The 12,025-nt window shown below is 36.7% G+C and overlaps 1 protein-coding gene across 1 annotated transcript; it reads left to right on the top strand.

Annotated features, from left to right (window-relative positions):
* The first annotated feature begins 1,356 nt into the window (after nt 1-1,356).
* Nucleotides 1,357-5,805, top strand: SLITRK1 (SLIT and NTRK like family member 1). Its single transcript, XM_001378609.5, has one exon. The coding sequence runs from the start codon at nt 2,510-2,512 to the stop codon at nt 4,598-4,600; it is 2,091 nt and encodes a 696-aa protein (XP_001378646.2). The 5' UTR covers nt 1,357-2,509; the 3' UTR covers nt 4,601-5,805.
* Nucleotides 5,806-12,025: the final 6,220 nt, after the last annotated feature.

The following is a 12,025-nucleotide window of genomic DNA, read 5'->3' as shown; positions in this document are numbered from 1 at the left end:
AAGGAAAAAAAGTAATATTCCCTTATTTTATCCTGAGTTCTAAGCCTTCCAAACTCAGAGGAAGAGAAAAAAGGAGCAAAGCAAAACTACTAATTGTTATTGTCATTTCTGTTGCCCACTTGAAGTCATACTGCTGCCATAATTTATTTTTATTTGTTATAGATACATCATATTTTGCTTGCAAATACATTATGTAATTCTGCTTAAGCATCATATATCCCCTACTTCTCAGCAGTACTATTCAAGTTTCTTTTTATCCCCTCTCCCCCACTTCTTTAATCTCAAGTCTTTTCAAATGTTTATTTCTCAGAAGATGTGATTTTTCAAACCAACAGAAAATGCTGCCAATACAGTTCACAATTTGTGTACTTTGTCTTTTAAAAATTGAGTAAATCCTCATAGAGTAGAATTGGAGGAGAGAGGAACCTTTAGAAAATCCAAACATTCAAATGGGAGGACATAACCTGGATTGCTAGACTGTAGATTTCTTAACTGAGAAGTCAGTAAACCACACTTCTAAGATGGACCCTGAAATCTTTCCTATCCACCCTTCAGCGAATGTGGCATTATATAAGCTATTTTATGTGAAATTGTCTCTTCTTTGTACTGGATAACTAGAGTTGCTCTTTGAGATATATGTGCCAAGGTAAGTGACTCAAGTAAGCAGATTCCTCAGTAGGCTTAATTCTAGGTCTTCTGAATAATTTGTTACCATGACAAGGAGAATACTGTTTTCTGTCTGCATCACCCAAGATGCAACTGTTATTTGCTTGCAAGCATTTGCAAACCCTCAGAATGATGAAGAAACTTTTTTGAGTCCTCAGTAATCCTAGGCTCCCTCCCCTTTTTCTTCTTTCCTGCCCCCAAAGTAATCTATTTGGTTTTTAATAGAATATGCATTTTTCATCGAATTTCTTAAAACATATTAAGAGAATATGAGTAGAAAATAGTAGCTATTAATTCCTCAAACCATTGAAACCCTCTATAAAGTAGAAACAATCAGCCTGAATCAGTTATTGTGCAGCCAAATCTTCCTTCCTCCACTTTAAGATTATATATGCATATATACATATATGTATAAATTTGTAATCCATAATTCAATACATGATGATTCAACGTTCCAAAGAAAATGCTTCGAAGAAACCAAATAACACAAAACATTTTAATACTGCAGGAAAAGGAAGAAATGAATTTAAAGTAACGATGAAAATGGCGTGCAATGTAATTACCTGGAATTGCTATTCGCTTGACACCCTGACACTAATTTTATTCAAACCATTGGGAAATAAAAATTTTAAAAGCATTCCTTTTCAAACGTCAGAGCTTGGGTGGGTGGGTGGGGGTAGTTTCGGGCATAGGGAGGGTGAAGGCAGAAATGAAAGGGTAAACTTTCCAGTATACCAAAAGAATTAAACAATCCGTTTAGGATAAGTGTCTATATAGATCGACAGCCTTTAATGCCAACATTTTTAACGCTTGCCCTGTACGTGGATTGATTTTTTTTTCTCGAGCATTCCCTTGGCAGATGGATTTTTGCTACTGCAGATCAGCAGAGGGTGTCAGATCTTTCAGAGTGCACCAGGCTGGAACGAGCAGAGCTTCTTAGTAACTCTTTCCCCCCCTCCCCACTCTCTTTCTCCCTTCTTTCCTTCCCAACCCCCTCTTCTGAGTAATTCAGAAAGAGCAGAAGAAAGAGAATCAAAATAAGAAAAAGAGAAGCGCTAGTTAGAGGGAAGAGAGGGGAATCTGAGAAAAGAACGGAATGCGAAAAGAGGGGGGAAGGATGGACAACCACAAAACGCAGCAATTGCGGAAATTTTGCAGCGCCATTGGCTCGGCAGCTATTCCTTAGGCTGGGGCGTGATTTCAGCACCAAGGGGAACTGGACAGCACCCAGAGGGGACTCCTAGGCTGCGAGAAACAGCAGCAGAAGCCGCTGCAGCAGCAGCTACAGCATCAGCATCAGCATCAGCATCAGCAGCCGGAAACCCTGCTTTGTAACAGAAAAGGCAAGGTCAGTCCGAGACATAGCCATGCACAGGCAGTTCGCCTCTACTATACTGCACTCAGCCTGCTTGTGTGTCTAACATGCACTTGCTTTTAATTCTTAGCATTGTTGCCATTCAGATTAGTGAAGACAAATAGCAGATATTAGACAATTAGAGGTTTAATTAAAAAAAAAAAAACAACAACTTCTTTTGTTGGTTTTAAAGGGGAGGGAGGGGGGATTTTTTCTACTTTTTTATTTTTATTTTTGCGTGCCTTGCACTACGTGCCTGGATAGTTTGTGGATTTAATTACTGACTGGCTTCTGGACTGTTGCAGTGTGGGGGGGGAGGAGGGAGGAAAGAATCCAACCCCCCCCAAAAAACCCGAAAGCCTATTTTTTTCTTCTTCTTCCTTGGTTTCGGACATTGAAGTGGTAAATGAACTTGAACTGTGTCTGTGGAAAACAGGATGATTGCTGTTACTTTGTGATGAAATCGGGGATGAATTGCTCAGTTTAAAAATGCTGCTTTGGATTCTGTTGCTGGAGACGTCTCTTTGTTTTGCCGCTGGAAACATTACAGGGGACGTTTGCAAAGAGAAGATCTGTTCCTGCAACGAGATAGAAGGGGACCTGCACGTAGACTGTGAGAAAAAAGGTTTTACAAGTCTGCAGCATTTCACTGCCCCCACTTCGCAGTTTTACCATTTATTTCTGCATGGAAATTCTCTCACCCGACTTTTTCCTAATGAGTTCGCTAACTTTTATAATGCGGTTAGTTTGCACATGGAAAACAACGGCTTGCATGAAATTGTTCCCGGGGCTTTTCTGGGGCTGCAGCTGGTGAAGAGACTCCACATCAATAACAACAAGATTAAATCTTTCCGAGAACAGACTTTCCTGGGGTTGGACGATCTGGAATACCTCCAGGCTGATTTTAATTTATTAAGAGATATTGACCCGGGAGCATTTCGGGACTTAAACAAGCTGGAGGTACTCATTTTAAATGACAACCTCATCAGCACCTTACCTGCCAATGTATTCCAATATGTTCCCATCACCCACCTCGACCTTCGGGGAAACAGACTTAAAACATTGCCTTATGAGGAGGTCTTGGAGCAGATCCCAGGCATTGCTGAAATCCTGCTAGAGGATAACCCCTGGGACTGCACTTGTGATCTGTTGTCTCTGAAGGAATGGCTAGAGAACATCCCCAAAAACGCACTTATTGGGCGTGTGGTCTGCGAAGCCCCCACTAGACTTCAGGGCAAAGATCTTAATGAGACCTCAGAACAAGATCTGTGTCCTTTGAAAAACCGAGTGGATTCTAGTCTCGCTGCCCCCCCTGCCCAGGAGGAGACCTGTGCCCCTGGCCCCATTCCAACACCCTTTAAGATTAACGGCCAAGAAGATCCTGCCACTCCAGGGGCTGCTCCAAATGGAGGTACAAAGATTCCAGTCAACTGGCAAATCAAGATCAGACCTACTGCGGCGGTATCAGCAATCAATGCCAAAAGCAAACCTTCGGGCAGAAGTATGCCCTGTCCAGAAATATGTAGCTGTGACCAGATCCCAGATTCGGGTCTAAAGGTGAATTGCAATGACCGAAACGTGAGCAGTTTGGCTGACTTGAAGCCCAAGCCCTCCAACGTGCAAGAGCTATTTTTGAGAGACAACAAGATCCACACCATTAGAAAAGCTCACTTTCTGGATTATCGTAATCTTAATCTGTTGGATCTAGGAAACAATAATATCGCAACTGTGGAAAACAACACATTCAAGAATCTTTTGGACCTAAGATGGCTATACATGGATAGCAACTACCTGGACACCCTCTCTCGAGAAAAATTCACCGGGCTGCTGAACCTAGAGTACCTGAATGTGGAGTTTAATGAGATCCAGCTTATCCTCCCGGGTACCTTCAATGCTATGCCCAAACTGAGGATACTCATTCTCAACAACAACTTGCTGAGATCCCTACCTGTCGACGTGTTTGCTGGGGTCTCACTCTCTAAGCTAAGTCTCCACAATAACTATTTCCTCTACCTCCCAGTAGCGGGGGTATTGGATCAGTTAACCTCCATCATACAGATAGATCTGCACGGCAACCCTTGGGAGTGCTCTTGCACGATTGTGCCTTTCAAACAATGGGCAGAGCGCCTGGGTCCTGAGGTGATCATGAGCGATCTGAAGTGCGAGTCCCCAGAAGACTTCTTTAAAGCAGATTTCATGTTCCTCTCCAATGACGTGATGTGCCCCCAGCTGTATGCAAAGATCTCGCCTACGTTAACTTCACACAGTAAAAACAGCACTGGGTTGGCGGAGACAGGGACTCATTCCAATTCCTACCTAGAGACCAGCAGGGTCTCTATTTCGGTGCTGGTCCCGGGACTCCTGTTGGTGTTTGTCACTTCTGCCTTCACAGTGGTTGGCATGCTAGTGTTTATCCTGAGGAACCGAAAGCGCTCAAAGAGAAGGGATGCCAACTCCTCAGCATCTGAAATCAATTCCTTACAGACAGTCTGTGATTCTTCTTACTGGCACAACGGACCTTACAATGCAGATGGAGCCCATAGAGTTTATGACTGTGGCTCTCACTCTCTATCAGACTAAAAACCCGGGGCAGAGGGTGGGGGAGGGGAGGTGGGTCGCTTTTCCACAAGTTTCGCAGCTAGCAACAAAGTGGTGAAAGAAACCTTGACTTGTGTACTTAAATGGATTGCCCACGCCAAAGCGTGATTGGCATCAATCAATCAATCAATCTACCTACAGTGTTAGGAGAAGAGGGTTCTGGCCCCTCAGCTATCCTCTGGGAAAGCCAAATAGTGCGAAGACTGTGGCATAACTAGGGGAATCGAAGCCAGCTCGCTAGCTCTAAACCGCTTTTGAGAGGCAGCAAGGTGGAGCAGCGCTTCTAACATCTGACTATGCCCTTAGTGAGCCTTGGAGACTAAAAAGAGGGCAGACGACACACTTGGCCAAACTCTTATAGGGCGAGCAATTGTTATTGTCCTATAAATATGTATAAATATACCTACGTCTCTATATATAGATAGATATCTATTTTTTCCCCTGTGGATTAGCCCCGTGAGGAGGGGGACATGAAGGCCTCCCTGCTGATACTTCAGGGAAGGGAAGTTGCACGAAGGCATGAATGTAATGTAAATAAATGACTCGGATTCCGAACAAAAAGTGCTGCATGGCTCGCATGGATACAACGCACCCCAGGGACGCTCCCCCTCCCACTCAACCGGAGACAGCGTCTAATTCACACCATCCACCCTCTTACCTGATAAGTCCCATCGTATCAAACTTTCTATAAACAAAATACAGTATAATCTAAAAGTGCCATTTCGCCATTTTTTCGTGATGATAGGCAGTACAGAGCGGTACATTTACTGTGAAAAAATGTAAAGATTTTATTTAAGACATTTGCATGGATAGTCAGTTCATTTTATGAGTTTAAAATTTTACTTTCTTTGGAGAGGTTTTCCAGGGTTTCTTTGGTATTTTTTTTTGGTTATTTTTCTATAAGTATCCAATAATGCCTTCCATCTGAATGTAAAATTAGTACCCTTGATTTCTATTATGGTATCAGTGTAAACATTCACAAAAAATAATTCCGAGGCAGTTAAGCATGACCAATTAATGTCACTCTAGTGCTTAGGCTGCAATCTTAATGGTAGCAATTCTGTGCTGGTGTAAATCTTACTATTAAGGAGAAAAACAGAATCGAGGAAGCACGTGAAACTTACTAATTCTATCCGAGGATTTTATAATGGCATATTTTTTCAGTATTAAAGTGAAAATGTTTTCAACTCTGGGTCCTTATATTTTTCCAGCTTCATTTTTCAAGTGGCTGATATGGTATGTGTTGGCAGGGATGGGGGAGGGAAAGGGAGGGGGCGGATCCCTTCCCTTACTACATTAAGGCAGATTCTCTAATCTCCTAATTTAACTACCTACCCTTTGTGTCTTGTTGATGCCCTATAACCTCCTCATGATGTTTAAATCATTTCGTTCCCCTTTCTCCCCCCTCGCACCCCTCCCCCCCCCCAATGCGGCAGTGAATTCCTTTATTAATGCTGGAACTCCCTCGCTGCTGCTTTTGCTGGTGCTGCACACACTGCAGATATATTAGGGATGTTAGTGGAAATTTGATTTAATTGACTCTGCCTAGATCGGTCTCATTAAACAGAGTGGAGATTTCATTGGTCAGCACTCCTTGCTGAAACGCAGCAGCCCTAATGACTGGCAGTTGAGATGCTGCTGGCGATTTGACTTTAACAGCTGCTGGAAATGGTAAAACTAATTAGTTAAGGGAATCCCTCCCCCCTCATAAATGCACCTAGAAAATTGGTAAAGAAAACACACATCTTAACTCTGATCATCCACATAAATGAGGTTTTCTCTTAGTTCATTGAGCTTTCTGGTAGTGGTCCTTTAATTAACAGGAAAAACATTAAGGGGTTCAATGCAATGTAACTGCAATCTTAAACATTGTTCTTGGCTTTCTCTAGGCAGAGTCCATTTGTACAGCAGGGACTAACAAAACTTCAAATACGAATGGGTCTGCATTACAGCACATACCCACCTCTGAGAAGTGCAATAAAAAAGCACAGATCATAGACGTGGATGGAAAATGAGTAACAGAAATGGAATAGGAAAGGTCCTCTGAAATAATGAAAGAAGAACCTTCTTCTAGAATTCAGTTTCTAAAGAAGAATTATTTACTGGAACTGTGGTATTCTGGAGATTATTTAGTTTATGTAGCACTTGAATAATAAAAAAAAATATTTTCTATTATTAAATGTGACTTCCCAAAGCCATTTTTTATTTTCTCCTTTAATTTTAGTTGTGGGTTGCTCATTTTGGTAGAACATTCAATGTGAGTGTAATTATTATCCTCTAGCAACAGAGGTCATCAGTTTTTCTTTTTGGGACCATTAGGTCTTTTAAATGAATGTACAACAGGCTTCCTTTCGTGGTTATAAAGTATTAGATCCGTTCCCCTTTTTTCCCCCTAATATATTAAGAGCCAGGTAACATGAAAATAAAATAAGAAGCAGGGAAACTAGCAGAAGTTTAACTACCTCAGATGACAGGTATTAGATAAGTATTTGTTCTCTCTCTCTCTGTTTGTTAATTGTTTCACTTCATAAAGTGTTTATAAAAGACTATGGATTTGTCTCTATTTTATACATGATACAATATGAATTTCATTCTAGACTATGTGTGATATGGTATAGTATGAGAGGACCAGGTGAGGAATTGTTATGTTTTATTAATTTTTTCATAGTATTTGACAAACCTTTAAAGGCATCTATCATTTTATAAATGATAGATAATGCTAATTACACCTTTCTAACAATATAAAAGCTTTTTTCAGTTTATAGATCAGATATATTTTGGTGACTAGAGATAGTACGTCTTAAAAGATAAATTATTCCCCATGCTTATTCATTCAGAGACAGTAAATATAAAGATCATCTAAAACTTGGGTCATCTTTGTCATGATTTGTATCTAGGAGGGATAGTGCCCTTCATTTAAGGTAACAAAGATTTGTGGATTGCAGCAATTTATTAATTATAGATGTGCAAAGACAATGAAAGAAAATGAATTAGATATTGATTCTGGTAAGATTAGCACTGTCAGAGTACTTAGATAAGTAAAGCATATGAAAAACACATTCAGGGAAGTAGAATGAGTAATGCCCAAATATATAATGACTGACTATATAGAACATTTATTAGACAGACAATGTTTTATTCATTTTGATAAAGTATCTCTGTCATAATAATATATCTTCTATTTGCAGGATACATAATGCATGCAGTCTCCCTACATCATTTTCGTCTCAATTTGCTGCTATTTCTTTTCTGTTTTGTTTTGTCTTATTTTATTTTTTGTTTTTAACTCTAAAGGAACAGTGTAACTGTAAGTGTCACATGCAGTGTATAAAGTATGTTGCTTCCAGTTGAATCACTCTTCAATTCATCAAAGCAAAAAAAAAAATCAGTTGTGTAGAACAGGAAAGGGAAGAAGACAGAGATATCTTGCTTAGTTTCATTGTTTTAAAGGAACTATCTATACTGCTTCTGAAACTAGGAATATCTTAGAATTTAAGTAGTTGCCATAGAAATGTATTGTTTAACCATTTTATATGTTTATGAAGTGGTAGCTAGAAAATTGATCAAACAGCACCATAATATTTTTTCTCTTAAATGAAAAGATAGAAAGCTGTGTATTGGATATGTGTCTAGGTAGAATTGTTCTACTTTTTAATATTCATTTAAAATCACACTGGTGATTTCAAGCATAATGTATTTGGCTTTGGGTTATGCCAGCTTATTAATAAATGTTTTCTTATTTGGGTAGAGATCTCAGTGAATTTGCTGTGAGTGAGGGAAGGTCCAAGGGGACAATGAAAGGATCTGTAAAGTACTTCATGGTTTCCAAGTCAGGTTTTCTTCAAAGCTTTTTTTAGAAAAAGCCATTCTTTTTGTTCCTATGCTTGTGCAATAGCAGTATGATAGGAATGTTTAAATGTGCTAATAGCCTAATTATAATATTACTTTGAATTTTTGTTCATTTTTCATTCAAAAGTGAATGTGATCCAAATGATCATAAATTGCTGTTTATTTAAAAGATTATCAAATTATATAAACAAATATGCCAAATTCTGTGCCTGCTTATGGTGGGGTTAAACTGTGAGTTGCCTTAATGTGGTAAATGGGTAGGCTCTGACAAATTTTGGGGGTAATTGCCTGAGATTATATTGCATCTATAGAAATGATGCTAATATAGACTATGCAAACTAACACCGAAAACAGACTGGCATTTATTCTTGGTGTTCAGAAGCTTGAGGGAAATACAATCACATTGTTTCAAAATTACAATGTCTACTACCTAAAGGCTGATTCACTATTGAGGTTTCATGTTACTTAGGCTCAAGGACAGTGTTAACCCTCTATAGTGAACTATCAACAATATTTTTCATTAAAAGTCAAATATCTTGGATATTTTAGACAATAGAATATATGGGCACAAGTGTTTTAGATTTCAAACTGAAATGGGCATGAGATAATGATATAGATTAAGTCAAAATTAAGCCCTTTGGCCTGAATTAACTGCCCATTGAGCTTAAAATTGTGTTTTGAATGTAATTATCTAGATAATTATTGGGTTTTATTTCTTACTTCACCTCATTTTAATATGGCTTAACAAATCTTAGTGCAATAAGAAAATTATACATTTTAATAAAGATCTCCCCAAAGTGAGGGCAATTTGTATCTGAGAAAATAAAATACAACTTAGTCTTGAATATCCAAGTTATAATTTATGCATTCATTTATCAAATAATTTTGATTGCTTACTATGTGTAAAATATTGTGCTTGTGGGAATCAGAGATGATTGAGACTTTGTCTCTGCATTTAAAAGTTGTCATTATGTTAAAGCTATTATATATATGCAAATAACTATAATTCAAGTTAGGATAAAATATGTCACATGGGTTGCATTTAAAAGTACCATTTAAAAATCTTTAATATGATTGGTTTCTACCATCTCCTCCATAAGTTAAATAGGTACAATAAATTAGAACCATAATTATAAGCCAAAAATGGAAACTTTTATGATAGTTCAAAATAAAAGATGATGTATTTATCCATCTCTTCTAATTTACACTATTGACATATTTATTGACTTCATTTTGATCTAGAACACTCTGCTTCCATTGATATTGAATAAAACAGAAATAAAGTCAGTGATTTCTTACCTCAGTATGAGGTATGAATTTCAGGAAAGTTGATTGGTTGTATTGAAACACACAATTGTCTGTTCCTAACAGACAATTAAATCAATAACAAAATCAACTCAACCAATTACTTGATTTTGGGTCCACATATCAGTCAGTAGTTGAAATAATTTTTTTTCACATTTTTCACTTTCAGTAAGCTATGACACCAAGTGACATATCCAATACTAGACTTGAATATACATAGTTGTATACTTGTGATTGTTTGTTGTATAAATATGAACTTATAATTATATTTATATTAAAATACCTAAGCTATCTGGTAGGAAAGATGAAACAATGATAAACATGATTTCATATATATGATTCATATCTAAAATAGGTAAATAGTAGGCTCAAACATTATTTTTGTAATTCTTTTTGAAACTTATAGGGGCTTTTGTTTATACTTAAAATGAAAGTATACTATAATGATGAATTTTTGTTTAAATTTCTTATTTTATATAATATAATCATTAAATATTTATTTATTAAATATCTGAACATTTATAAATTAGAGGGTCTTCGGAATATTATAGAAATAATTCAACAGTAAGGCAGCTACTTCTAAACATCTGGAGCTCAGGAATGTGGAGTAAAGAGGCATGCATTTCTTATCCTCTGGCTCATGTTCTATTTCTTTTTCTTTCCATTTTTCCATTGGTAGAAAAGATAACATTGCATCATATTAATAGGATAAAAAAAACAGTATATACGGAAAAAAATATAGACATAAAGAATAAAAACCTCAATCCTTAATTGCCTCAGAGCTACAAAATTTTGGTCTGGAAAAATAAATGTGAAAACTGTGCTATAATTAATCAGTGAATCTAGTATTTATTGACATTCAGTTGGGCATATGAAGATTTTTCTTACTTTTTTCCTAGTGTTTGATTTGATCTTTTCATGATAACTGTACTATAAGAGCAATGCAGTGATATGGTGAAAAGAAGACTAGATTGGCATCTCTGTTACTAGCTTTGTGACCTTGTGTCCAATCACTTCAGTTCTCTGAGCCTATTTCAGTCTGTAAAATGGTTGTTAAAAAAGAACTACAACAACAAAAAACTTGCAAAGTGTAATAAAACAGACTCTATTTGTTTAGTATATGCTTTAAATGGAACAGGTTTATTAAAAGAAATTAGTTTATCATGAAGTTCATAAATGGATTAGTGACAAGGTTGATATATTTTCATAGGATCCAGTTTTTTTTTCATTGTCCATTTAGTGCCTTTGTTTTTCAACCATTTCATTGTCTAATTTTTGGAAAATATATTGGAAACAATTCAAGGCTAATCGGATTCAGTTTTTGATCTATGGTACTAGAGTAAATAGGTCTTTTGTTGTTATTGCTGTTGTAAGCAGCTTTTAAAATTCTTATATAAACAGAGCAAATACATGCATATGACTTTTAATGAGAAAAAAGTTAATGAAAAAGAATCTTAATTCATCAAAAATGATGTTTTCTAGTTCACAATAAGACATGTTGTATAAAACAAATTATTCATGATGGAATGATTTCTATCACATTGACTTTATTCCCACTTTTTAAAATAACAGTCATAAATTTAATTAAACTATTTTGATGGAAAAATCCTTTAGCATATCAATATAACCTTAATCAAGTCCCTTTACCTCTCTGGGGTACAGCTTTCATATTTTTCAAGTTAAAGTTTAGTCTAAATTATCATTAAGGCCTATTATAGCTCTAAATACTATTTTTCAATTTGCACAGATAGCATAGAAAGGCAGTTGTACAGATGAACCTTCAATTAATCTAACAACTTTTGACTGGACGTAAGTATTGGTAGCTATAGAATATTCTTGGATGAGAAAGTTGGCCCCCAAAATTGCATTCAATAGATATCCCACATTATCGTTTCTTAGCAAATTTCTGATTGGCTGAATTTTTTTTTTCTTAGAATAATGGTCAAAAAGCTTACAATCAGATTTTCTATCAGATGATATTTGGTATATTTAGGCATTAAGATATAACAAGCATCATATTTGAAGAGAATATTGAATCTTACAGGTGGATATTATTAAGTAAATGATAGACAACAAACAAATAACAGTTGAAAAGGAAAATCATCCACAAGAAATATTACATGCAAAGGCATGTTGCTATGATAACAAAAATGTATAACTTTATGTTAGCAGAAAGTTAGAAGAGTGATTTTTAGCATTATTTGCATAGGAATATTGATGAAAACTAGCCAGGAACTTATGGTTTCTAGGAAT

This window comes from Monodelphis domestica, chromosome 8 (assembly GCF_027887165.1).
Source record: "Monodelphis domestica isolate mMonDom1 chromosome 8, mMonDom1.pri, whole genome shotgun sequence".
Taxonomy (NCBI): domain Eukaryota; kingdom Metazoa; phylum Chordata; class Mammalia; order Didelphimorphia; family Didelphidae; genus Monodelphis; species Monodelphis domestica.
The sequence above is the reverse complement of the archived record's forward strand: the minus strand, read 5'-3'. Positions and strand labels throughout refer to the sequence as shown.